The following is a 26,702-nucleotide window of genomic DNA, read 5'->3' on the forward strand; positions in this document are numbered from 1 at the left end:
CTTGGTTCTGTTCATAATTCTTCATGGGAAAACCTGTAGCTCTACATGCTAGTTCAGAGGTGAATTTTTTTTAAAAAAAAGATAGTTTCTTCCTACTCTGCTGTCTATCTATTCATATTTTATAAATATTTGGAAGTAATTTTATATCTCCAGCTGAATATTAAAAATACAATTTTTTAAACATACAGTAGAGTTTTATGAATCATGCATATAAAATAGTACTGTTAGGAAAATGTCTTTATATCATAGTGATTGCCCACCTTAAAGGAAAATAGAATTATAAAACAATAAGGCTGATTTTAAATGTGCATAGAATCAGTAATTGTGTATTTAAGGCAATTAAAAGATTTATTGAATCTTGGTTAAAAGTAGATTGACAATGACGTTAAAGAATAAAGTGTAATTTATTTGGTGCTACTTTGTGAATGCTTCTTAACTACAACTCACCTCACGATACCATATACAATATACTTTCGATCACAACTCAAACATAAAATAGCCTACAAAATCACATGGCTATAATCAATATACAGTGATTATATTTTTAAAAGAACAAAAGAAAGTTAGCAATTAATTAAGGTGCAGTCACTTTTTTCAAATAAAATATTAGCACCATACCAGATAAAATGATCTAAAACTATTGGCCTCCTCATACTTCTTAAATAACTAAATATAAACTTTTTTTTTTTTCGAAGCACAGATATTAATTTGCAAAATCAGTTCTACAGTAGTTAATATTTCTCTCCTTTTTTGCATGTTTTCCCACTAAGGAAAAATACGAAGTAAAAACTTTCACAGGATATGAAAATGAAACAAATAAAGAAACCTAAGCAAACCAAAGGCTGTGCTTCAGCAATGAGTTCCAACGGACGCGAACGTGGACATATCCCGGCGTATGGTACTGAAAGGTGACAGCTCCAGTTCTGTGGTGTATTCGTTGTCATTGTCGTCACTGGTCACCGTGGAAGACTTCTGGATGCAGTCATCACAACAGCAGCAGCAGCACTCCATAAAGGCCCGGCTGAAGGGTTTGCAGAGACAGAAAAGTAGGACAGGGGTCACACAGGACTTAAAGAACAAAAGGAACTGGCTGATGATGTTAAGAAGGTCCATTGTCTGCTGGGAAACCCCTGTAGCCATGTAAGCAGTAACAATGTTGCAGATATTTTCAGGAATAATGCAAAATCCATATAAAATGGTCAAAGCCACGACTGTACAGTTCATCTGGCTTTCTAGCTGAATCTGCCGCTTATTCCCCCGGGTACAGGCTTTCTCGGCTTTGCGGATTTTCCTTGCAGTCACTAAAGAGCAGGTGATGGTGAAAAGTGTGGGCAAACAGAAGTAACAGCCGAAGTACCACCAGAGTCTGGCGCTGTCGTAGGTGAGCGCTAGCACATAGATGGTGTCGGGGAGATCCGGGGAGATCTTGATGACGCAGCGTTCCGCGGGGGCGCGCCCGCTGAAGCCCGGGTCCTCCTTGCTCAGCTGGCGGAGCGCCACTTCCGGCAGTGCCAACAGGAGAGCACCCACCCATATAACGGCAAGTTTGGCGGTTGTGGAGGAACAGTTTTCTATCATTTCGTAGTACATCTGGACGTTGGTGGCCGCACGGAAGCGGTCTATACACAGAGCACATAAGGTGAACGTAGTAACTCCGAGAGAAGCAGCCTGCAGGAGGAACACAGAATATATTTTTCCTGGGTCATCTCTGAAAGATCAAAACGTTCGGCAATAAATACAGATGGGCAAAAAGTACGGAAAAGAAAAAAGAAAAAAAGGAAACAATTTCCTGGAATGAGGCATGAGTAACCGGGTTGGTGACTTCAGCTGAATCATTGTAAGGACAACAAATAAAACTAGAAGAAAAAAAAGAAGAAGAAATATAGTGGTTCAGGGTCATGGAGCCAAAAAATATTAAAGCTGGAAGGAGCCATGAAGATCAGCTAGGTCATAGTCAACTTAGAGGGGCGAGGTGGTTGTCAAGTCACAGATAAACACAGTAATCATCTGAGAGCATCAGATTTACCCCACTGTTTGGGGGGAAATTAAAATAACTTCATGTTTAATAAATAGAGTTTTTATTTATATATTTAAACAAGGACAATGGATAGGATGTAAAATGTTCATGAGGGTTAAGATAAACCAGGAGACTAAAAGAAAGTTCCCTAGGTGGATGGATGCTTTGGGGTATAGCCCAAATACCTGCATTCATTCTCCCCTGCCCGCTAAGTGGGAATGTTTAAGAAGCACAAGCATAAGTCATGCCTTGGCAAAGGGGCAAGGAAATATATACATACATACATATATATAATATACATTAATGTCTACATATTTAGAACTCGAAGGGATCATGTTGACAAAAGGAAAACCATTTGTCCTAACAATTTTAGTACTCAAAACATTCATTGTTTATTTACTACATTCAAGCTGTCACTCTCCCCAGAACGATGACAACTTGCCTTGTGGATTCTACGAGAGTTTCAATGTCAAACAATCTCTCTTCTTACACACTACACATTAGTCAGTGTCTACTAGTTCTCATGTGGGAAATAAGGACACTGTATCCACGTCCTGACTATTCTCATAACTTGGTGGAGACAGTCTGAAAATGAGATATAATGAGGGGTTAACTGTTTGAAAAGCAAAAATGAAGCAAAATATGACCAACAAAGTCTAGATCAGGGCAAATCAAGAGGACACGGTTGAACTTATAACCACAGTTCTTGTACTACAAAATTCATGAAGTTTCCCATAAACACGGGTGTAAGAAACATCAATCTAATATGCCTGCCATGAAAAAAGAGTCATCTCTACATTCACATTTTTAAAATTAACTTTCAACTTAGTGAGTTGTTTGACTTGATGGAAATATATTTTGCATCTCTGCTAGAGACTCAAAATAATTCTAAAATTGAAGTCCACACTATGCAACTGTCTTAAAATCAGATTTTGTTTTAATTTCAGTAATTTTTTTAATGTCATAGTTTGAATGCAGATCTGACAAGGATGTGCCATTTTCTAAAGGTCTGCATCGAACAGTATTATTGGGAAATTGCTGTATTTTATTTTACAGATTTTTGAAAGTTTTAATTTACATATTAGCTTTTCAGATGTTTTGATTCATCTCTCTATAAGACTGTAAAACAAAAACAAAAAAATTCTCGTGCCATCAAATGTACACAAATCCTCAGCAAGGCTTTCTGCACTGTCTTCACTGAGGCAAATCTTGTGCATGTTTCCTTGTCACTCTGTATCCTGAGTCAGTCCACAAATACAAAGCTACAAAAGTTTATGCTGTGCATTCTTTTTAAATTATGAATAACATTTCTGATAAAAGGACAGCTTGGTGATTTGAAAATACGAGACTCTGAAGAGAAGCAATCTCTTAGAGGCTCAGAACATCTATGTGCTTGGTAATTTTCTATCATTCCTTACAAAGAACGCACAACACACAGGAGATAGCGTCTTCTCCCCAACTAACCTCTTTAATTTTAAATCTAGAGATTTAAAATCTGGACCAATTATCACAGGAGCTAGCATTTGCATACCTATCTCCAAGTCTGTTACAAAGCATTTCATGAGAGGTAATAGCAAAGAACAAATGAATGTGGGTGGACAGGTACCAAGACAGGTGTGTTAGATTACCACTCCTTAGATATCATAAACGGTGCTGCACATCCACTCTTAATTAAAAGATGTTCAACTGCTTCAAAAAGCAAAAAAAAAAAAGGGGGTGGGGGGGTTCTAGCTTCTGTATAATTCATCTCACAAGATTTAAAAAAAAAAACAGGACAAATTTTAAGCAAGAGTAAGATGTGCCTCAATTTTTCGCTCAGGAAGCCTTCTATACTGTATCTTATTTGAAGACGCTCAGTTCTTCAGCCATACTCCCAAGAGCTTCAGTACTGAGGACCTCAAACATATTAGACGAATCATGGATTGAGGGAACCTTCCCAGTTGTCATACACAAATTTCAGGAAGCTCCTGTGTCCAGCTTCCTATTTTCAAATTGTACTTCTCTCTGATAGGATCCTCTGCAATTAGGATCCAGCTGAAACGGGGTGAACTGTCCAGGAAGGTCACAAGAGCTACAGAGAGTTGTTAAAGGAACCGCTGAGGCAAACACCGCCCCAAATGCAGATAGCACTTACTGCGCAGTTGCCAACAGCAACTACAGCCCAAATGCCAGTCCCACATAGCTACTCCCTCTTGCTGCCACTGCCTGCAGTGTTATTACTCCAGATATTTTTCTGTAAATTCACTTATACACTTGATTTTATGATGTGAAAGAGCAAAAAGGGTACAAGGTCCCAGCTCAGTACTTTCCCAAATTATTTACAGGAGACTGTAAACCTTTGTAAAGGCTTAACTGCATGCCTCAGAAACTAATTGATAAAAATCATCTGGACAATGGGTGGTGGGCTAATTTCTGCCTACTCAGATAGGGAATCTATCCATGTAATTAGAATGCTAAATGCTGGGGTAACATGAAAAGATTTCTATCACAATTTTTAAATGTACTTGTTTACATACAGCTCATTAGAAATTCTACCAAGATGCATGGTGCGATTATATACAGTTATAAAACTGTATCATGAAGGCTGGATCTTCTGCATTTAATGACCATATCTGATTGCTAAAATTCAATATCACTAGGAAATACGCTCTTGGGAGTAAAGCAGTTAAGCATTAGCTTAGATGGGTAGTTCTTTGAAGCAATATTCTGAGAGCTGGAATGAGTGAGATGCAATCTGTTATTAATTAAACTGCAATGGAAGGAATAATGAACATCAACAAAAGCAGAACTGTAAACACTTTGAATAGACAAGACTATTAATTGTGAGAATCAAGATCAGAGGAAAGCTGGAAGCAGAAATCTTTAACTAGTGAGGAAAATAAGGTACTGAGAATTTTGAGGGGATTGGCATCAAAATACAGACACTAGAGAATCGAAATAAACAAAATAAACAAAATCTAAAACAAAATCTAAACAAAATCTAAAATCTTTTCTTCCAACAGCAATATTCTGCTCTTCTTTGTGTCCTGGAATAACAACAGTAAAGCTACTTCAGCCCCTGTCCAGTCAACATCCAGAGTGGTAAGGCTGTGGGCAGCTGTGGTCACCTGTGGTCACCTGCAGCGTTGCTTCAAGGCACTGGACAGGCACAGGGCAAGTGGAGACACTCACGTGGGAAAGAGGCAGCTCCAGTGTCAAAATGTTCTCCTCACTGCTCAAGGTGCTAACTCAATACAAACATCCAGCCTTGAGGAAATCCTGGCCACCATCTTTACCTAGTACTATATTAAGTTCATTCAAAATGAGGTGAAGAAAGAGCACGTGGATACTTTATGAAAAACAGTCGGGACTTCCCTGGCAGTCCAGTGGTTAAGACTCCACGCTCCCAATGCAGGGGGCATGGGTTCGATCCCTAGTCAGGAAACTAAGATCCCACATGCCGCATGGCGTGGCCGAAAAAAAAAGAAAGAAAAACAGTCATCTATGGAACTCCTGTTTTAGCCATTGCTCCATTTCTCAGAAGCTTACTGCAGACAGACAAATAGGAAACCTTTATGAATGAGGTTAAGCTATGAAGGTACAACTCATACCAAATAAACAGTGTCTTTTGCTAAACCCTCTGATCTACATCAGTGATAACACTGATGGGGAAAGAAAAGACCGATGTACTTCCAAGCAAAAATTCTTTCATATGAAATCAAATCTACATGCTTAAGTGCAGTGAAGTGGCTGGAATACACTGATTTTTATAAAACAGGAAAATTTCTAACCAAAGTCATGACAACTTACTCTAGCCTAACTTATATTTTACCTCAAAAAGATGTTTAAGTGCATCTATTTATGTGCTGTCCTTTGTATACAAGTAACTCTCGAAACAAGGGCGTTATTGTTAACAAAACCCATTCATTTGAGCCATGAATGATAACCTATTATAAGTCCATGGTTAGAGACCTAACAATCGGTCAGGAAAAAAGCACGAGGAGCACAGGGTAGAGTTTCCTTTGAAACTCTAAATGGCTTGAGCTTGTGTGCCCTGGCTTCCTCTTGCATTTTCCATATCCTTATCCTTGCAACACTTCAGGGCAACTTCCCCACCAGAGACACTTCTTTGAGCAACAGTGGAGACAGCATGTTTCTCAGAGCCCCTGTTTATCAGACTGCTGCGAATGAGATGGCCTTTATCAAAAGGTCTTCATTTCAGAGTGCATGCAAATCATCACACTTGCATTAGTGTTTCCAAACCAAAATATAGAGTAGGAGAGATTTGTCTCAACCCTCACAAGGACATACACATCTCTGAAATGAAACAGAGCCCTTCATGGCCACTCTTCCACCGTTGAAAAGAAGGTTTCTTACCTTTATCAGTATCACTGAGATTTAATCTGATACAGTCACATATCATAAATATCTATCTATTTCTATTATATCCAGGCTATTTCATCTATATGTGATTTCCAATGAAGATATCAACTGTCATTATTGCCTCATTTTCAACTTTCCTCCCTTTTTTTTTAAACTTGATAACATGCTCTTACTTATTTAAAAAACAATGGAGACTATTTAAAAGCCAGTATATCATCCTAAAATTTGTCTTGACCCTATAAATCTTTCTTTACCTTTATAGTCCCACCTTGACATTCCTACCAATGACAACTTCTGACTTCTGTAGAAGTACATTCCTTTTCAGTTAAAAAAAAATAATCATTTTACTACAACTTATCTAAAATGTTATAATTTAATTATAAATATGCCAATGCTCATTAGTGCAAAAATGCAAATGAAGCAAGATGAACATCATTTGTCCTAAAATGGAAGCCATCTATTGGAATCAACAGGTCTTAAAGCATTTATATATTCCATATTTATTCTCAATAATTAGAAATTCATTTCAAAATGTAATATTTCCCACAAGCTCAAAGTCCACATTTCAACCCTTGATATTATTATGATGTTTCTAATCAATCTTAAAATGAACTGGAATTTCTGTTTTGCACCTAAGGGTCTGACAAGTTTCCAAAGAACAGTAACAAATTTTCACCTCTTTTTTTCTTGTGACTAATGAAATTGATTTGCATGATGGTGAACCTAAACTAAAGACAAAATCAGAGTTGGCCTCATCCATTTGTGCTTGGGTAATTATGAGAAACCACATTTTAAGACAAAATTTCTCTGTTCTTAACCAAAATTCCATTGTCGGTAGTAGGTTAAGGAAGTACCCTTTTTTTATTCATTCCTCTTTCAAAGGCATGTATCTCTAAATTTCACATCTTACTGTGAATTAGTTAACAGATGCTTTTCCTCTATAAGAGAAATCCGAACCAAGGAGAAGACAGTAAAGGTAGGAGGAAAGTTCCCTGAAGGCAGGGAGTGACGAGAAGGGAGTAAAAAAATGGCAGCCCTGCGTACAGTCATAGACCTAATTGAAACGACTCATTCTAGGCTAGGATCAAATCAGTGACCTTGGCATCATTCACGCTATCAACCATTCAAGTGTGCTGACAGGGCACATTGAAAACCATCATAAATTCACAAACTGAAAGTGTTCTGTCTCAAGAATAAGTCTGGAATTGTGATGATATCCGGTTCTTCTGGAGGTTTTGTGGAAAGTATCTGTACCTACTTTGCAAATGGAAAGGGCCCATATTTGAGGTTGTAGCAATTCCATTCTCCACTCAACCTTGAAATTATAGGTGAGATCATCTCTTCTGGCGCAAAGAATACCATTCTCATAAGGATACTTAAGAGTTAGTCTTGGCAACAAGGTTGAGTTAATTATGGGACCTTGGCAGGTCAATTTGTGGTTAAGAAAAAAAAAAAAGACAGAGGATCCCTGGAGGATGGACACAGAAATGCAGTGCCAGAGACAAACCTCCCTGCATAGCTGTCTGCCCACCCTCTCCCCACACGGTCCACATCCCAGACTCAGATCCCTGTGCTTCCAATGGGACACTGTTAAACCTAGTTGCAGCATGTAGGAAGAGCTATTAAAGGTGGGATCACTCTCTCAAGGCCCATGCAGTACAAGGGTGAAGGGCAAGGTAGACCCTTACTTCCTCAGCCTTGGGTACACTCATAAGCTCAGATCTATTTTGCTTCTGTGGAAATATTTGCTTCTTTTTCACTCTTGAGAGATATTTTGTTGATATAACCAGATACACTGGCAGCCCTCAGGAACTGAGGATACGTCCTCACTTTGACTGTGGGCTTGAGAAATTAATCCGGTTCTCAGGAAGGTCCATTCTTTATGCTTCCCTTTCCCCGACTCTATAATAGGGTCTAAAGTCAGCCTTTCTTCCTATGTTCTCTAAGGTCAAATCAAACGAGAGGTACGTTTTAGAGATTTTCAGAAGAAAAGGACTCAATTTAATGTACTGTTATTACATTGCTAATTAAGCAATTCATTTAAATAAACTTTAAAAAATTTGATTTACTTAATGTCCTTATGGCTAATAAGGACGACTAATTCTAAAGCAGAAATGGTTATCTCAGGCAGTGTATTCTAAATAATAATTTAATATTTAATAATATTTAGAATAATTCTGTATTCTAAATGAAATTTCTAAGACTGTCCCATCTGCCCAAATGTCTTATAGACCTCCTATCCCAGGAAGAATTGAGAAAACAAGAATTAAAAGACTTTCATAGTTGTAACTTTTCACCATGGCTCTAGGCTGTATGCATTTATGAAAACTAAGCGTAAGACTATGCTTGAAAAAGAATGAGAGGGAACATAGTTTTCACTTGAATTTCTCCATCTTTGGTCATAACTAAGTATAAACGTGAGCTGACCCATTCCAGAGCCATGCCTGAACTTCCATAATACCTTGTTTAAGCCTACTTTATAGTATTCATCACACTGTAGCACATGATTTCACCTGTCTATAATAGCAGTATCATATCTATGTTACTCATCTTTGGAAACTTTTTCCTCTCTTTCCCTTCTTCTTCCACTCCTGTTCCCTCCTAACATAGTATCTAGCATAGCAGAAAAGCCCAATAAATGTTTAATGAATGAATGGATAGTATATAAATGAATGAATGATGACATCTATGGAAAAGAACTATAGAAAATAATGAATTATACAAGCTGTTCTTTAATCAGTTATTGGGTGCTGCTGTTTTGTGTATAATCCTTAAAAGCTGAATGCCAACTAATATCTCTAGAAGGCAAGTAAAGAAAAATCCATGTTCCTGTTTATACTTCATTGGCAAGCTTTAAAAAAGGATGACATTCTTATTACAATCAATAGTCAAGGAAATTATTTGAATTTCACATTTGAGTATCATAAAGCTTTTATTTCTTATGTGGAACCCAAACTCAGTAAACTTCACCGTACACTGTTCATGAATGGAGTTATACATAGGAGCACACTTTATACTTTTTTTGTTTTCTGCTGGAGTTATCAGCCAAATACTGTCACTTGCATGGGAATGTGAAAATTATTATAAAGGGATTAATAGGAAGTCATACAATATTTGTTAAGCACCATTCTCACACAGTGTGTCTATTTTCCCTGATAGTATTATTAGCAACTTTCAAGTGGCTCACAAAACTGTGTTTCCACTTAAAAGTCTATCAGAATACCCAATGGCTAATCCACCCCTCAAGCAAATTTACTGTCTGCCGTGATCAATGTGCTAGTACTTGAATCTAGGAGTTTTAGGGAAATCTGTGTAGACTCACAAAACTGTATAGCAATATCATCTTCAGCTTCAGTACCCTTCTTTTCGTATCTGTCAGTGCCAGCTACAGTCTAAGACTATGAAAAAGTCATTTGCTCACTCAGTTTAAAACCAGTATTTCTAAAGCCATTGGAGAATCCGGCTTTTTTCATCACGAAAGATTCTAGACCTTTCACAAATCATCCCTGGTCCAGAGGCCCTGGTGAGATGCTTTCCCTTTATCCACCCCCCACCCTCATGCAGGAATCTTGTATCCCAGGAAAATAAAAGTACAGTTAGATCTGGGGTTAACTTAGAACTATTTGAAGCCTTCTTCCTTCCCTACCACTCACCATGAAGCTTTGCGTTCTTTAAACTAAGGAGCTGTCTATATTATTCAAAATGTCCAATTAACATCCAAATGGAAATAGTTAGCAGTGGATCTGGATCACGTGATACACTGACTCTGGTTGGCTTTCATCAAATAATTAGCAGAGAGCTGTTCTAGTAGCCACATTCAATGCCTGAGTTATTTGGCTTTAACCATTTTTTAGATCCCTAAGAGAATGGTGTGGTAGGGAACTCCTCTGCCATTCTACTACTGCAATCTACACCCAGACCTCCATATCCAACCCACATCTACACGCTCTCTCTCTACATACAACTATTGCTTTGAGTATAGTTTTTTCTGGTGAGTCTCTGACAAACCAGTTTAAAATGACGTGGCTGTTAGGATGGCCACCATCCACCCAGATTTCCTTCTCTCCTATCCCCCTTTCCTACCATTCCGTCTGCTTTATGGGACTTATCACTAGGCCACAGAGACATCATAATCCTGGGACAGAAAGAGAGAAATTATCAACTACAAATGTTCCTACTGTGTTCCCACTCATAGCAGTATTATAATAAACCTCTCTTTCTAGAGGGAGACTCTGGAAGCTGGGTGTTCTCCTTAAGCTTTGGTCAACAAATTGAAATAAAAAGAAGAGTTGAATGCGAATTGCAAAGACCTATAATTTCTGCTGAAGAAACACCTATTTTTCTACACAAACCCAACTCTCCCCCCAATTCTACTTCCTCCTTAAGATTATGCTAATACTCAAGCTGTAGAAAAAACGAACTGTGGTAGAGCAGGAAAAGAAGGCAAAGGAGAAGATGGGAGAGAAAAATTGTAAAGATCAATAAAAATTAATCGTGGTTAAAATTTTTAAGTAACTAAGAAAAATTTAAAAATAAAAACATTGAAAAAGGCAAAAAAGACTACTAGAAAAATGGTAAATCATACATTATAAATCAATAAGAAGGTGTGTGGTGGGAAGAAAAGAATATCCAACAAGTAAAATAAATATAAGAGACTAGAAAGTAAAGAAAAGGCAAAATCTAGATAATAAAGGAGATAAAATGTCAAGTAAGTTTCAGAAGTCTTGTGGTCAAGAAGAAAAAGATTTGGAATGAGGGCAAATCAGGGAGAAAGTTTTCAAAAAGATTTGCAATGTCCTCCCTAATCTAGAACACTTTGTGATTTTTAAGAACATAAAATATAACCTATGTATCTTTATTTGATTATTAAAATAATCATGTCTGGCACATGAAAAAATGCCATTGTCTCAGATTATTGCAATTTTTTAAAATTTAATGAGCTACCAACTATGGAATCTATGGGAAACGATGAAATTTAAGAATATAAAGAGCTACAAATTTCATCATATAACAAATGATGTTAACGGGGCTTATTATTTTTCCTGTCTGTTGGATACAAAAATCTTTCTAAAAGATGCCAAGGAGCAGAAAGAAAAAGAAAACACTCACTGGACACTGTTTTGCCTCATAGATGTTTGCCTACTAAACAAATATCAACATCAAGTGTTGAGAACAAGGGTCTGGTTGCCATTGACTAAATATGTATACGTAGGATCGTCATTTCTCTTTTCTGAGTGTCATGTGTCATCTTTAAAATGAGGGGGTTGGGTTAGAATGCCATCTGGTTCTAATTTAACGTGGTAATTCAAAAGCCACTGTAGTGGCTGCTATGGTTCCCCACCCAGATTGCTTCTTCCCAAAAGTCCTTTAGGAATGAAATGCTGATCTCCCCCAGCTGCTGGGACTACGGGTGGTTGATGGCTCTTAGCTGCATCCCTCTCTAGGAATTGCCCTTAACCAAAGAGATCCACCCAGCTCAAGGTTATGCCCCCTTCCTGGGAGCAACTTGCATCCAATGACTGGTCTGTTAGGGGCTATAAAGGCTGGGCCGTCTTGCCTCCATTCAGGACCTCCCTCTAGGACCACCCCAGCCCTGAGCTCCCTGTGGTGTCAGCTGAGGTCTCTGTGGCATCTGCATCACAGTTCAACGTCCCTCTCTGCCCAGTCCTGCTTCCTTCATTCCCTAACAGGTGTTGAACCTGAGCTCACACCCCAATAAACTTCCTGAAGCAGATCTCCACATTAACATCTGTTTTTTTCCAGAAACCCAACATGGAATAGGCATTAGATCCCTCTTACTTCTGTGAAAACAGCAGTGCCTCCTGGAAGTAGAAATGCTTTATTCTGAGATTTGGATTGTCCTCATAATCAGGAAGTATGGAGCTGATACTACTGTCTGATCATCATTTTCACAGAGTATGATGAAACATTATAGAATTATTTCAGAAGACTAGGATTAGGTACGGATACAGAAACACTAAATCTTAAGGTTTTTATTCATTATTCTAACAGTAAAAATGTACATTATAGTTTAATTTTTCAAGAAAAAACAAATGAGTGAATCTTTTTCTCCAAGCCTTTGCTTTTCCAGGGGGAAAAAAGAGCCTGGTACCAATAATTAAAAAATAGAAAAGGGCTATGAAGAAGGGGGGAAATAGAGAGTAAAAAATAATAATTGTTTTTCTTAAGGAGCTGAGAATTAAATTTAAAAATGAAATACAAATGAAAGTATACATTTTTTAAAATCCTCAGAATTAGAGAGAAAGAAAATTAAAACACATACATGATAAATACCATCACTCAAAACTCATAGGTCTCATTAAACTAGCCGAAGTTTGTATATTCTTTTCTGACTTTGAATGGGATTCTTTTCTTTTAAAGTTTTTTTCAAGAACTTTGGTAATTTTTTTCTTTCCCCAGTTTCTTTTTTCTATCCTTTTTATTGCTTTTCCCTCTAAGGTATAATGATTTCATCCTGTCCAGTACATTTAAAACAAGCCAGTATGCTTCCCTCTTATTGGAGGTAACTCTCCTATTCACTTTATAGTTTACTTTTGTCTCTTTTTTGCATACGTCAATTTCTTCTGCATTATTCAAACAATCAGAGAAATCTTAAATTGAAATTGACCTTGAAAAGGCAATTGGTAGACACATATTCTCTTCCATAAATTTCACTTCCTTCTCTGCAATTCAAAAATGAGCTGTCTACCAAGTATTTCAGTGTTTCGGAGCTACTTGGAGCTTGGCAACAAGAGAAATCCTAGATCTTGGTAAAGTAGCAACAGCTGATTTAGCAAGCATGGAATGATCCTGCATCTGATCCCTGCCAGGATAACAGAGGGTCTTATTTACAGTCTCTTGCCTTGGCCCTTCTAAGTAGGTATGGTTTTCTGTTTACTTGTCCCCTAGCATTAGGTCCTGGAACAATGTTGAACATAGTGTCACTGGCCCTGGTGCCAGACAGGATCAGGGGCTCTGGAATATTTACAGTTTCCCTTCTTCTGCTTCCATAAATGAAATGGGCAGTGTGAATGGAGTAAATCAAGGGCCAGCTGGCTAAAAACACAACTGGCAACAAAGCACTTGGGCTCCTTCCAAGAGCTGGTGTTTAAAAAAAATGCCATTTAAAGAGCAAATTCCAACTACCATAATAACGGTTAAGGACACTAGCTGTAGGATGTTAACAGTCAAATTTTACTCAAAGATTTTCGTTTCCAAAGTTTGGAACCTATTATGTGTCCCCTTCTTCTTAAGAAATTGTCTAGTCTTGGAAAAATAGCCAATCCCTTATACTCTAACAAACGACAAATATATACTATATACTTTGAGAATGTTAAATAAATTCTGTGCCATGATGTACAAAGTGTTATTTTTGCTTAAGCTCATTCATACAAAATAAATAAAATGGTTACAAAATTGAGAAGGAAAAAAAGAGAAACAGAAATGACATACGAATTTAGGTGGGATAGCATGGCAGACAGCCAGACAAACTAACTTGGGAGGTTACTAATATATCCAGGCCAAGTGACAAACAAAGAAAAGCAGATTTCTTTTGTTAAATAAACTATTACTGCAATTTTGATATTTAAGAAGAAATGTGATAATATCCTTGGGGAAGAAATCATATTGGAGCACTAGAAACCTAGTAGATAAGTGATGCAGGGGTTTTTTTTCTTGCTAGGTTCTAATAATGACAGTCATGGACTGGCTACTTATTAACTCTAGAATCTCTGATAGTCTCCAAGTCAGAAATCTATATGTATAAAACCATAATTCAGAGAGATAAATTTAAAATCTAAACAATTCTATACATTATGAGATCATAATTATTTCCCAATCCTGGAGCAGATGAGTTTGAAAGTGAGTGGACAAAGCTGCTCAGGTCCGCCCCTGTGCCCAGTATGTAAATACCAATGTCTATAAATGATTGGCAAGAGAAATGAGGGAGGGACCCTGAGAAAAAGTGAAGGGCTTCAGCAGCCAGGTAGGTGCGTGGAGCAGCCGGTCTGATGCTATCAATCCCGGAAATGAATAAAGCCCGTAGCTTGAGACCCCCTGGACGGCATTACCTCTACATAGGGCACGACCTTGCAGGAGAAGTCCTCCAGCAGCCACTTCTTGGTCAGCTCGTGAAAGATGACGAGCGGAAGGCAGAAGAAGATGATGAGAAAGTCCCAGAAGGCCAGGTTGGCCAAGAGGGAGTTGGAGATGCTCCGCATGTAGTAGTTGTGACACACGATGCACATCACCGCCAGGTTGCCTATGATGCCGGTCCCGAAGATCACCACCGACAAACACATGACCGCATAGGCTCCGTATGACTCCTGGCTCAGTGGGTAGAAAGGGTTCTTCAGTCGCAAGCGCGGGTTCGTGCTGTTCCCCCGCCGAGGACCCCCTCGTTCGTGAACTCCTTCGAGGGAGGACCCATTCAGAGCCAGCGCCCTGCCAGGGGGTGCAATCGTCCGCCCTTCGTGCCCCGACGGTCCATTGACCGTCTTGGGTTGGGGGTCGTGGTGGGAACCCTGGAGTTTCCCGGCTCTCCTTGGCCAATAATAAAGGTCGCTGGCTCCGGGTTCCTTCCTCACACTCTGCTCCTGACTGCGCCCAGAAATGCCAGCGCCTCTGGGACCCTTCTCCTTCTCCTCTGAGGTGTGAAGGGAGAGTTGGAGAGCCGTGGGGTTCCCTCTCCCCAAAGTACCCGGGGGCTTCTGACCCCGGGCACCTTTCCACCTCCAGGCGCCAGGTGGTCTGGCTGGAGGTCCCGAGGGCTCCGCTGCCGACGCCTCCGCCCCTCTGCCCGCACCTGGGTCACCGCCGCGGGCCGCGGGTGGGTCCCATGAAGGCGCCAAGCGCACCGCTGCCTCCAGCTCCTCCTCCCTGGGCGCACGGGTTGGCAGAAGGTCTCCTGCAGAATTTCCCGGTCCCCAAGCGTCCCTGCTGCGACGCTGGATCAGTGTAGGTGAACAGCTTTCCCCCAGACAATTTTCGTTCCCGGGCGCAGGGGCGGACCCGAGGACAGGAGAAGCGGAAACCTCCAGCAGTAGCAGAAGCAGCAGCCGCGAGGTGCGGGCGAGAGGCGCGCCCGCGGCCCGCATGGCTGGGCGAGGGCGCACCCGGCAACGGCGGCTCCTGCTTAGGACCGACACCTGCTGCCAAAGTTGCCGCTGAGAGTTAGACACATGTCACATACTAACCCCCGCCCCTGCAGCGGGGGACGGGAGATTAGGGGGAGGTTGGGGGGATGGGTCTTGGGGTCACAGCCCTTCCCCTCTACAATCCTTCCTCGTTTGGTGTCCTGTGCATTTCTCAGCCCAAGCCAACCCGAGCGCTGCGTATCCCCAAGATTCAGAGAGGGAATCGCTGCTGCCGGTGGCTGACCTTGAAAACTTGCAACCAACGCCTGACTGTTGATTAATGTTGCGACTGGGAGAAGCCCGGACGAAGCCCCACGCTCCTCCCTGCCTTTGGGGCGGTTGCCTTCCTGTTAACAGTTGCTCTGCCTATTTACACGCTTTCGATATAGCTTTATCCAGCAGCAAGACGAGGGCGCTTCAAGGGAAAGAAAAACGAGCTCCCCACCTTCAGATGACTAGCAGCCACACTCCCGCTCCCGCTTGCTGGAAACAGGTTGCCCACGGCCAGACGCCGCGCAGACGCGCCGGGGAAACTCTCGCCCCACCTAACCCCAGCGACTCGCGAGGCTCCTGCGGACCAGGAGAAGCGGGATGCGAAGCCCGCGGCCACGGCCAAAGTTGTTTGTCCTCTTGCTCAAAGTTGACCAGGGGGCGGCGCGGGCTGCCGGGCGGCGCGTCTCCGCGGAGAAGGGAGTCGGTGATGGGGAGGGCTAGCTCTGCTCCTCGGTGGACAGTGCCGGCGGCCGCAGGAGCTTGTGGCGGCGACAGCGGGCGCAGCCCGGGCGGAGAGTGTGGCGCCCGGAACCGCCGCGGGCGAGGCGGTGCATGGCCAGGAAGCCCCTCGCCGCCGCTCCAGCCGCAGCGCGGGCCCGCGAAACCCCGCGCTCCGCTCCTCGCCTCCTCCCCCTCCTCAGCCTCCTGCGAGAGATGCGCTGGTTTGTGGGGAGACGGGATCCCCTGGTGGCTTACGAGGTCACTAAACCCACACACGTTTCATTCAAGCCCTTTGTAGCGGCTTCCACGCGTAGGAGCTGGAAGCGGCGAGGGAACAAGGGCGGAGGCGCGGAGCCTGCGCGGCTCGAGGCTAGGGATGGGCGGGACATGTTAATTCCCCAGATGTCTGAACCAGCCTGACCGGTCCCAGAGCCGGGTTGTGGGGAGAGATCCGTGCGTTCGCCTCCAGGCCTGGGTCCTCGAGGGAGTCGTAAGGTGAGGCGCTCGCCTCCTTAGGTATTTCCAAGAACTGAGGACGGGAAAGAAAGGAAGCTCAGAGGCTTCCATCATAGAGAATGAGCAGTTCTGGGAGTGGGACACAGAGTGGGGATGCGAAGGATACCCCTTTCCCTTTAACACGGGGTTAGGAGGCATCCTACCAGGGGTTACTTTAGAACCACCCAGACCACAATGAAAGTAGTTTTGTTTGATGAAGTAGAAGGAAATGATACGTAGGGGGAAATTAGCTTGAACAGAACTTCCAGCCTGGCTGACCAGGCCTTTCCAGCCTTTTATACTATAAAACCCCACACTCAGGCCACAGCTGTCAGGATATAGCTAATACGACAGACAAATATCAGACAAACTGATTAAGAGAGAGCAAGTGATAGAGGAAGAAATAAACACATTTTGAAAAAAGGGAATATGTAGAGAGACAGGAGAAAACACAATGAGAAATAATGCCTATTGTGGTAGGTAGAATAATGGCCCTCCAAAAGATGTCCACATCCTAATTCTTAATACCTGTGAAAATGTTACTTTACATGGCAAAAGGGACTTTGCAGATGTGATTTCTCAAGGGATTCTCATCCCCTTGAGATGGGGAGAAGATCATGGATTATCCAAGTGGGTCCATTGAAATCACAAGGGTCCGTGCTAGAGGGAGGTAGGAGGGTCTGAGTCAAGTGAGACCCTGAGCTAAAATAATGCTGGAGAGCTCTAGAAACTGGAAAAGGCAAGGAATAGGCCGTGCCTGATCATTTTTAAAGTTCTGACCCCCAGAATGATAAGATAATGAATTTGTGTTTTTTAAGCCACTTTAAGCCACCTATCAATTGCAATGGAGTTTCTGGGAAGGGTGCAAAAGCTATTTCCTTGTTGAACTTGAATTTCTCTCTGGGTAGAGGTGGAAATTAGTGACACATTAATGTGATCTAGAGTTTAAAAAAAGGATTAAAAAAATAGCTCACATGTATAACCAAGACTTAAAATTAATGAGATGAGAATGGGGCAATATCTCTGGTTTTATTTTGACAACTTTTTTTTCTTGTTCACAACTAACCCAGATGACCCCCTCCTGAATTTTTTTTTAATGAAGTATTACAGTTAAAGTAGAAGATTTCTCTCACCCTATTCCCATCTCTCTATCACCTGAGGTGACTAATATTCTGAAGTTGATGTGTATTTCTTCATCCACATATTTTGTACTTTTATGCTAGATCATATATGATTTATCATGCTGTTCTGTGTGCTTTTTAAGAGTTACACAAATGGTGGCATGGAATAGTTAAGACACTGAATTTTGCTCTTTTCCTTTTACACTTATAATTCTGAGATTCAGCCTAATTGATACATGTAAGTCTAGTTTGTCCTTTTTATGAATATGCTATAGTTAATTTTTACATTCCTACATTGGTTAACATTTGTGTTGTTTCCATTCTTTTTACTCTTAAAAGCAAGCATAGAAGTTTCCTTGTGCCCACATGCAAGAGCTCCTCTAGGGTTTATACTTATGCATGATATTTCAGGTTCATAGGATATTAACACCATCAGCTTTTTAAGGTATTGACAAATTACTTTCTCCAAGAGCAGGATATGAGAGCCCCCCTTTTCTTCCTATCCCCTCAAAGTTTTGTTTGGATATTGTCATTGTCATTCATTTTTGCCAGTCTCATGGAGGTAAAATAGCATTTCATTGTTATTGTAATCTGTAGTTCTATAATTATTAGTGAGGTTGAGCATCTTTCCACCTTTTATTGGTAAGTTGGGTTTCTTCTTTTGTGACATTCCTGATCCCATCCTAGATAGACACTAGATCTCACTACTTCTGCACCACAGTCTGCTTCCAACTTGTCGCTTGATTTTTAGTTTGTTGATGGTGTCCTTATTGGTTCAGAAATGTAAAACTTTTAGAAATACTTAGCATTATTGTCCTTTATACTTTTGCTTCTTGAGTTTTGCTTATTAAATCTTTCCTACTCTGATGTCATAATGACATTTTCCTAAAAATTCTTCTCAAAGTTTTAAATATTTAGTGTTCATATTGAGGTCTTTAATATGAAATATATTTTATATATAATATGAAGAAATATATATAATTTTATTTTTACCTATATGGGTTGTCAACTAGCCCAACCGTTCCTACCATTTGTAATGACAGTTCTCTTATTTTATTGAACTCCCACATAAGTTTACGTATGCTTTCCTGTTTTCTGTTCTATTCATTGGTTACATTGGTCTATTTGGCTATCCTTGTACCAACATCATGCTATTTTTATTTCTGCAGTTATATAAGTCTTAATATCTGGTAAGGTACATATGGTAGCTCTAAAATTTGTTAATAACTTTAAATTTTATATGTAGACTTAATTAATCTACAAATAACACCAAATTTATTTCTTTACAACAACCATTTGTTTTCCTTGTCTTATTTCATTGTTAAGTACTTCCAGTACAGTGCTGACTAAAAGAGGTGATCCATGTCCTTAAATATCTCAATTTCATAAATTATTTTAAAAATGTTCTGAATGTTAAGCTAGCCTAGCATTCCTAGGGATAAGCCTTATCGTATGCTATAGTATTTTTTTTAAAAACAGATGGTGTTGAATTCAATTTGTCAAGATTTTCTTTGGGATTACTGGATATATGTTTGTAAGTACTCAAAAATCACCTTATTAGAAAGGCTTTCACTGACCATCCTTTTAAAGGGACAACCTTTCCCCATCCATTACTCTTTTCTCTTACTCTCTATTTCCTTACACATTTTGAAGTGGAAAAAAAAAAAAGAATATCTAGAGAGACAGGAGAAAATACAATGAAAAATATGTAATTGGCTTGAGTTGGGCATCATTCTCCAAGTGGTAAGCTGGAGCACTGAGGTAGCCAGCTTGGAGAGAGGTTTAGGAAAATCCTGGTGAAAGGGCTGTCCGTGCTTGTCTGAAACAATACCTTCTTATTCATAAGTAGCTCCCTCCTTAACCTGAACAATGATGCCTTCCAGCTTGGATGTGCCATGCTCTGGCTCCTTAAGACTTATTGTGACCATGAATAAAATCACAGACACCTCCAACCACCCTGTTGGAGTCTGGGACAATGTCAATCATTTATCTTTTGGGAAACACAATTTTCTTATCTGTAAGACAAGGCTACCCATATCTCCTCTCAGCTCTGCCCACCCAAGTTGTTATGATGATTACACAGATATGAAAAGACTTTACAAATGGACAATATTTGTGTTGTTGTTTTTAGTAGTTCAACTATTTGTTGCTATTAGCAACATTTAAATGCCGTCAAGAACATGAAAGCCTTGAAGGAGATCATGCTTGATACGTAAAAGTCTAAAGTGGGCTTATTATATAAGAAAAGTTAGAAAGCATTCACTGCAAAAGAAAAACAAGTCTTTCAAATCTTTTCTCAAAGCTTATCTCATATGTAACTATAATTTTTAAAATTGGAATAGTCACAATTTATCTATTTCTGTAGTTTCTGTTTTAGAGAAATAGATCAGAAAAGATGTTGGCTAATCATTGTCTGGTTTACATCAGAGGTCATTTATCTGTACAAGAACTGATTTGAACATGGATTTTTCTGTGTCAGCATCCCACAGGGTTTATAATATATAATATTGACTTTATATACAAAAGAGAACGTGTGAATTGTTACCTGTCTTGGCATTTCTATACAGTCTATTACACTTCATTTAGTGTTTGAAAAAAGGCACATGACAAAATAAGAGAAATTACTATTTCAGGTTCTAAGATACATCACTGAACAAGGGAAGAAGTTTTACTCAGCACCCAATTCACTTTTCAAGTAATTTTTCTTTCCTTTTGTTTGGCTTCATAGAATTCGAAGGGACCACTTTCTAAAAGAAACTGTAACATGCAACCAGCAGACTATTATGTTCTGAGATTCAAAATACCTCTTTTTACAAACAGTTTGTGGTTGCAAACTCTCTGTCCCTAAATTGCAAATTGTTAGTTTAGAAGCCTCTATTGACTACCTGCTTCATCCCCTCCCCGTGCCACATATGAGAGCTCAACTAGAATTAATTAATGGGAAAAATGGTATTGTTTGGGATAAAACACCAACATGATCATGTCTACCTTAAAAATCAAATATCAATGTTAAAGTATTTAAATTTTTAAACGAATCAACAATAATTAAAATAGTTCTTTAACTATGACAGAAGAAAATGTAGCTGTTGGGATACATAAAATGTTTAGAAAACTACACTATATTGCATAATCAAGTCTTTTTTTTTAATTGGAAAGAAATTTGAGGACTTCCCTGGTGGTGCAGTGGTTAAGAATCTGCCTGCCAATGAAGGGGACATGGGTTCAGTCTCTGGTCTGGGAAGATCCCACGTGCCACGGAGCAACTAAGCTCGTGCACCACAACTACCGAGCCCACGCACTGCAACTACTGAGCTCGCATGCTGCAACTACTGAAGCCTGTGCGCCTAGAGCCCGTGCTCTGCAACAAGAGAAGCCACCGCAATAAGAAGCCCGTGCACCACAATGAAGAGTAGCCCCCGCTCGCCGCAACTAGAGAAAGCCCACGCGCAGCAACAAAGACCCAATGCAGCCAAAAATAAATAAAATTTAAAAAAAAAAAGAAATTTGAATGTAAAGGGTACAAAGGGTAAAATTGAAGATTCATTGACACATACATAAACAAACATTCTAACCTTTCTCGGCTCTTTAGAGGTAAATTCTCTGTGAAATGCAGCCCCACCTTTTGATGGTAATGTGTTGAGAAGCAAAGGTACTTGGTTGGCACTGAGTCAATATGATATAGCAGGAGACCAGACCACCTCGGGCTTTTGTCCCTCATAACTTCTCAAATAATACATTTTCCCTAGCAGTTACAACACATTAGTTTTAAATCCTGTAAATAACCACAGTAGGCAGAACTTTTCAAGTTACCCAAAGAAAATGTGATATTATAACGGTACCTATTTTACTTCCTTCTTCCATTATTTGGATCCAAGCTGTATTTTGTATCAGTAAGACTCCTTCTAAGACTCTCCTAAACAAATCATCCTATTCTACTTTTGCTCCATCTCTGACCAAGCAATATTCTGTGTAATGTTGATACTGAATGATATTCGAGTATAAAAGCAAGTCAAGCTAAACCACAGAAGCATGGTCTTTGTTTAAAATTTTAAAATACTAGTAAATTTGAATTTTTAGCAAATTCACTAGAATGTAATTTTTCTGTACAAAGCCAGTGAGGAAGAGCATGCATTTCTATATGAAAAGTGAAACACTGAGATAGAATCATTTTTAAAAAGAATGCATCATTGATTGGCTCTCTTGGCAAGCTATTAAATTTAGATCCAGCAAAGAAATCGATCCAATGGATTCATCTAAGCCTTGAGTCTTGGCACTTTTAGCCATTATTTTCTTGATTAGTAGTTGAAATATACATGGTGCCAAAACAATGTTTGCTTTGTGAGAGTCATAAAACTCTACCGCAAAGATTGGTCAACAAAGAGGAAACCATGGTCTTCTCCAGTATAAACTTTCTGATTTGTGTTCACTTGTTTTAGAAGGAGATCTGCTTTATATTTATTTTTAACCTAGTGTGTGGAGAGGGTGGGACTGGGTATTATTACCACAACAAATTGGTCTGATGACAGAAATTTTGAATGGTCAAGTTAAAATGTTAAGATGTGGCCCAAGGTAATCAAATTTGGATACTTGAGACTACTGGTTCTTTAGTGTTTGCATTTTCTGGTTCCCATGCACAGCTACTTCCAGGGCCCCAGCTGGTCCACAGTGTGCTTTTTCAGGACTGGCTTCATGTTCACGCCTTTATGAACTCAATCTCCTTCCTTGAGCATCCCTTTTAGGAGAAGGGAAGGCTTTCATTTCCACTTGCAGATAACAAAGAAGCTGATTAGCTCCTCTTGCATCAGAGAGAGGATGCTTAAGTGATAATATGACCAAGGCCCCTTGCAGTGGTCTACCTTCTGAGAGAGGCACCCCCTGGTGATCACAAGGGTGGCCTCTTTTAGGCAATGTAGGCTGGGGTAGTTTCCATGATTCCAAGATGATTCTTAGCTCACTGGAGAGAAGATACATTCACTCTCTGACAAGACTTCCATTAATGGAGAGATTGGACTTCATAAAGGAATTTCATGTATAAACTAAGAGAATTTGGCTGCTAAAAAAGAAATTAAAGATGATTAATCTAGTTCAACCCCTTCATTTTAGAAATAAGGAAACTGAGGCCAAAGTGGGTGAGTTACTTGCCCTATATCATGCAGTGCGGTAGAAATCGAATTTGAACTAAAAACCAAGTTCTTTGAGAGTGAAGAGGAAGTTCCACCAGTCAGTGGTTCAGAGAGGCTTCCTGAAGGAGATGGAAGGTAATAGGGCAGGAGGGTGGGCGTTAATTACTGAAGTGTAGGAGGAAGAAACCATGTTGTAAGAAGAGGGACTGACTCCAGCCAAGATGGGGAGAAGAGAAAAAGAAGGAAGTGTATAGAACAAGTGGTTCAGTGTTGCTAGGAATAGTGTATGAGAATTTTTGTTCTTAAAAAGAGCTTAACATCAATTTTATTTTTTGAAGAGTGCTCAATCACAATACTTAGGAATATTTGACTTAGAGATCTCCTTACTCTGTGATATTAAAATATATATTAATCTTTTATTTATTCAAAGATACTTTTTGCTTGCCTGCTCCGTGCCGGGAACAGTGCTATGTGTGCTAGATGTATAGCGGTGAGAAAAACAGTTATGATCTGTATCTTCGAGGAGCTCACACTGTAACAGAGAATCCAGTCAAGCACGTAGGCATTTAATTAGAATATACGATGACAAAGTTAGCTCTAAAATAGGCAAAGTGAGGGTTGCTTAGGAAAACATAAAAAGGTGTTTTACTCTGACTGGAGGAGGGGTCAAAGTTGATGCCCTTGAAGAAGAAAGTTGTAAACCTACAGATGAATGTTGGGGGGGTAGGGAAGGCAGGGGAGAAGGGGAGGGTTGGACATCCAGGGAAAACGAGGGCAGAACTAAAACTCAACGTGATAGACTTAAAATAGTGGCAGTAGTACAGTGTGGCTGGGAATAGAGTTGAAGGTAGAAATGGAGAGAGACAGGTCAGAGAGGCAATAAAGGGAGGTATTATGAATGGACTTGAGAACCAACCATTTTCAAAGGGCACATCCCTGCAAGGAGGGCTTACAGAGTGCCCTGAGGATGGGATGGAAGTGAATGGAGGCACAGGAAACTAATCCGAACCTTGATCCATCCTTTGTCTCTGCTTCTTTCTGCCAGTTGCGATTTTTTCTTTCTTCCAGCATCCCAGCTCTTTTGTCACCTCAAACATATGATAAAATACACCTGCCGACACCTTACACATTTACACATTAAAGAATTCAATCATTAGAGGGAGAAAGATATTAACTTCCCTTTTCTAGTTCCAATATCTGAGGAAAGGACCCGACATGGTCAGATAATCATACCTGGGTCTCTCAGATGTGGTCAGAGAGCATGCACAAAACTGAAATAAACAGCTTCCACAGACACCTGCAAGTTATGTTAGACAGAGAAGGGAGTTCACAGAAGAATTATGGGGGCATTTCCCAATATGAGAAGGGGTTCTGACCAGGAAAAGTCAGGGGTGATCACTTTGTTGACTTGCAAGTTTGCTGTAATGATTGAAAAGGGAATGTATATAAATTCAAAGCACACCTTGACCTGCAGCAGGTCCTCGGTAACTGTTGGACTGAGTTGTTTTAGTTGCTTGAATATCAATGAAGAGATTGAAGTTCTTACAAGGGCCACTTGTTTGTCTCACCACCAGCTACACACACTTTTACAGGAAGTACAACCACACGATTTAATTGTCCCAGGTCCTTAGCTCAGGACAACAGTTCTACCTGACTCTGGCACTGAATATGGGAGGTGTGTGGAGAAAGCATTTCTTTCTTCCACGCTCAAGATGAAGAGAAATAAAATACATACAACATTTAAGAAAGACTTGGAGATTCTATTGAAAAAAAATGACTGGAGGCAGTCAGTCAACCAACAAGTATGCACCATTTTATGTGACGCTGTGCTAGGTGCGTGATGAAGTGGGCTGAGCCGAGGTAGTTCTTAACTTGGAGTTGTCTGCAGTCTAAAACTGGGCTTCAAAATTATGTACCAGACTTTGGAGGCAATAACACAGGGCGCTTTTACTTCTAACAAGTTTGAAATTCTTTTAATTTCAGGTACCATTTTGAAAAAGCAATTCAGGGTTTTGTTTTTTGAAGATATTTTATTGCTGTTCTGTAACTGCTTATAAAATTGCTATAATTTTTAATTATTAATGGGAAATATATTTAAAGGTATTAGAAATATGCCATTTTATTAGAGGAAAGTACATTTAGGAAAATACATACCCTCAGACCATTACAGCAGACTGTTCACCTAGATCATGAAGACTAGACTTTTCACAGGTACCAATATATATTACAATATGGAGAAGAGATCTGGGTTTTAATTCTGACTCTACCATTAATTACCTAGCAGGGTAATCTTGGGAGTGTCTCTAATGTTACCCATGTATCTTCATTTGTAAATGGTTAAGGCACTGTTTAAAGAATATAATATTCAAAAAAGTAATAAGTGTTTTAAATGTTTATATAATTTTCATATTAGTGATTCACATTCTTTATATAGTTTATAAAAAATCTTTCTTTTGTATAGGATGTTTATGGAAGAGAAGGAAATCTAGAAACTCTGATTTTAGGTCCAACATCACTACTAATATTTATGAGCTATGACAGGCTCATTATAAGTACATATTGTTATATCTTAGGGTATATTCATACATGCACTATTAGCTAAAAACATGGACTATTTTTTTAAACTATTGTATTGTATGTGATCCATGCATAAAAGAACTTTATGGATTTAGAATGACTGAAGTAATGATGGAGAATATTTAGAGTGATTTTCCAGGTGGTGCATTGTGTTTGTGTGGTTTTTATTTTCATATTTTTTAAAATTTCTATAATTAACATGTTATCTTTAAAGTAAGGAAAAGTAATTTTTTAAAAGAAAACTGTTTGATTAGAACTAACCAAAGTTGGATTCACTAATGCTCTTCATTCTACCTGTAAAACACAGGCTGCAGATGACCTGTCCAATTGCTGATAGACTGTCCTCTAGGTAACCTGGGCTCTTCTGCTCTCTCCTTGCTCCTTGACCTATGTTGCTTACCAAAGTCAAATTCAGTTGTGCTTGTTTCTTCCCCTGTGAAAACCAGTTGTTCTTGTCACTGTAATTACATAAATTAACATTATATAAAAATTGAGATGTTTCTATGAAATAAAGATGTTTCTTTGAATATTTTATAAAGAATTGATTAAAATGCTGTTAAATTAAGTGCGAGTGAGACAACTGTAAAATATTATGACAAAAACTTAAAATGTTTACACTTTTAGATTGCTTTACAAGTGTTAACTTCTTTTTCTACTATGATGAAACTCAAACTGGAAATGTGAATGATGCATTATGGGTGTGGTTTGTGTAAAAAAGAAGATGAGGACCTTCAATCAGAAGACACCACTCGGGGCTTCCCTGGTGGCGCAGTGGTTGAGAATCTGCCTGCTAATGCAGGGAACACGGGTTCGAGCCCTGGTCTGGGAAGATCCCACATGCCACGGAGCAGCTGGGCCCGTGAGCCACAACTACTGAGCCTGCGCGTCTGGAGCCTGTGCCCCGCGACGGGAGGGGCCGCGATAGTGAAAGGCCCGCGCACCGCGATGAAGAGCGGTCCCCGCACCGCGGTGAAGAGTGGCCCCCACTTGCCTCAACTAGAGAAAGCCCTCGCATGAACCGAAGACCGAACACAGCCAAAAATAAAATAAATAAATAAATAAATAAATAAAGTAGCTATAAAAAAGAAAAGTGCTAAAAAAAAAAAAAAAAAAAAGAAGACACCACTCAAATTCTTGGCCTCATCTCAAAAGATTGGTG

The 26,702-nt window shown here is 39.8% G+C and overlaps 1 protein-coding gene across 1 annotated transcript; it reads right to left on the bottom strand.

Moving 5' to 3' along the window:
• Positions 1–385: 385 nt before the first annotated feature.
• Positions 386–26,288, bottom strand: GPR37 (G protein-coupled receptor 37). The gene is made up of 2 exons (XM_082399558.1): positions 14,449–26,288; positions 386–1,668 (listed from the first exon to the last, which is right to left on the bottom strand). Exons 1-2 carry the CDS (start codon positions 15,472–15,474, stop codon positions 850–852), a joined length of 1,845 nt encoding a protein of 614 aa, XP_082255684.1. The 5' UTR covers positions 15,475–26,288; the 3' UTR covers positions 386–849.
• Between the last annotated feature and the right edge of the window lie 414 nt (positions 26,289–26,702).

The sequence above is a fragment of the Balaenoptera borealis genome (genome assembly GCF_965194805.1).
Source record: "Balaenoptera borealis genome assembly, chromosome: 7".
NCBI lineage: Eukaryota > Metazoa > Chordata > Mammalia > Artiodactyla > Balaenopteridae > Balaenoptera > Balaenoptera borealis.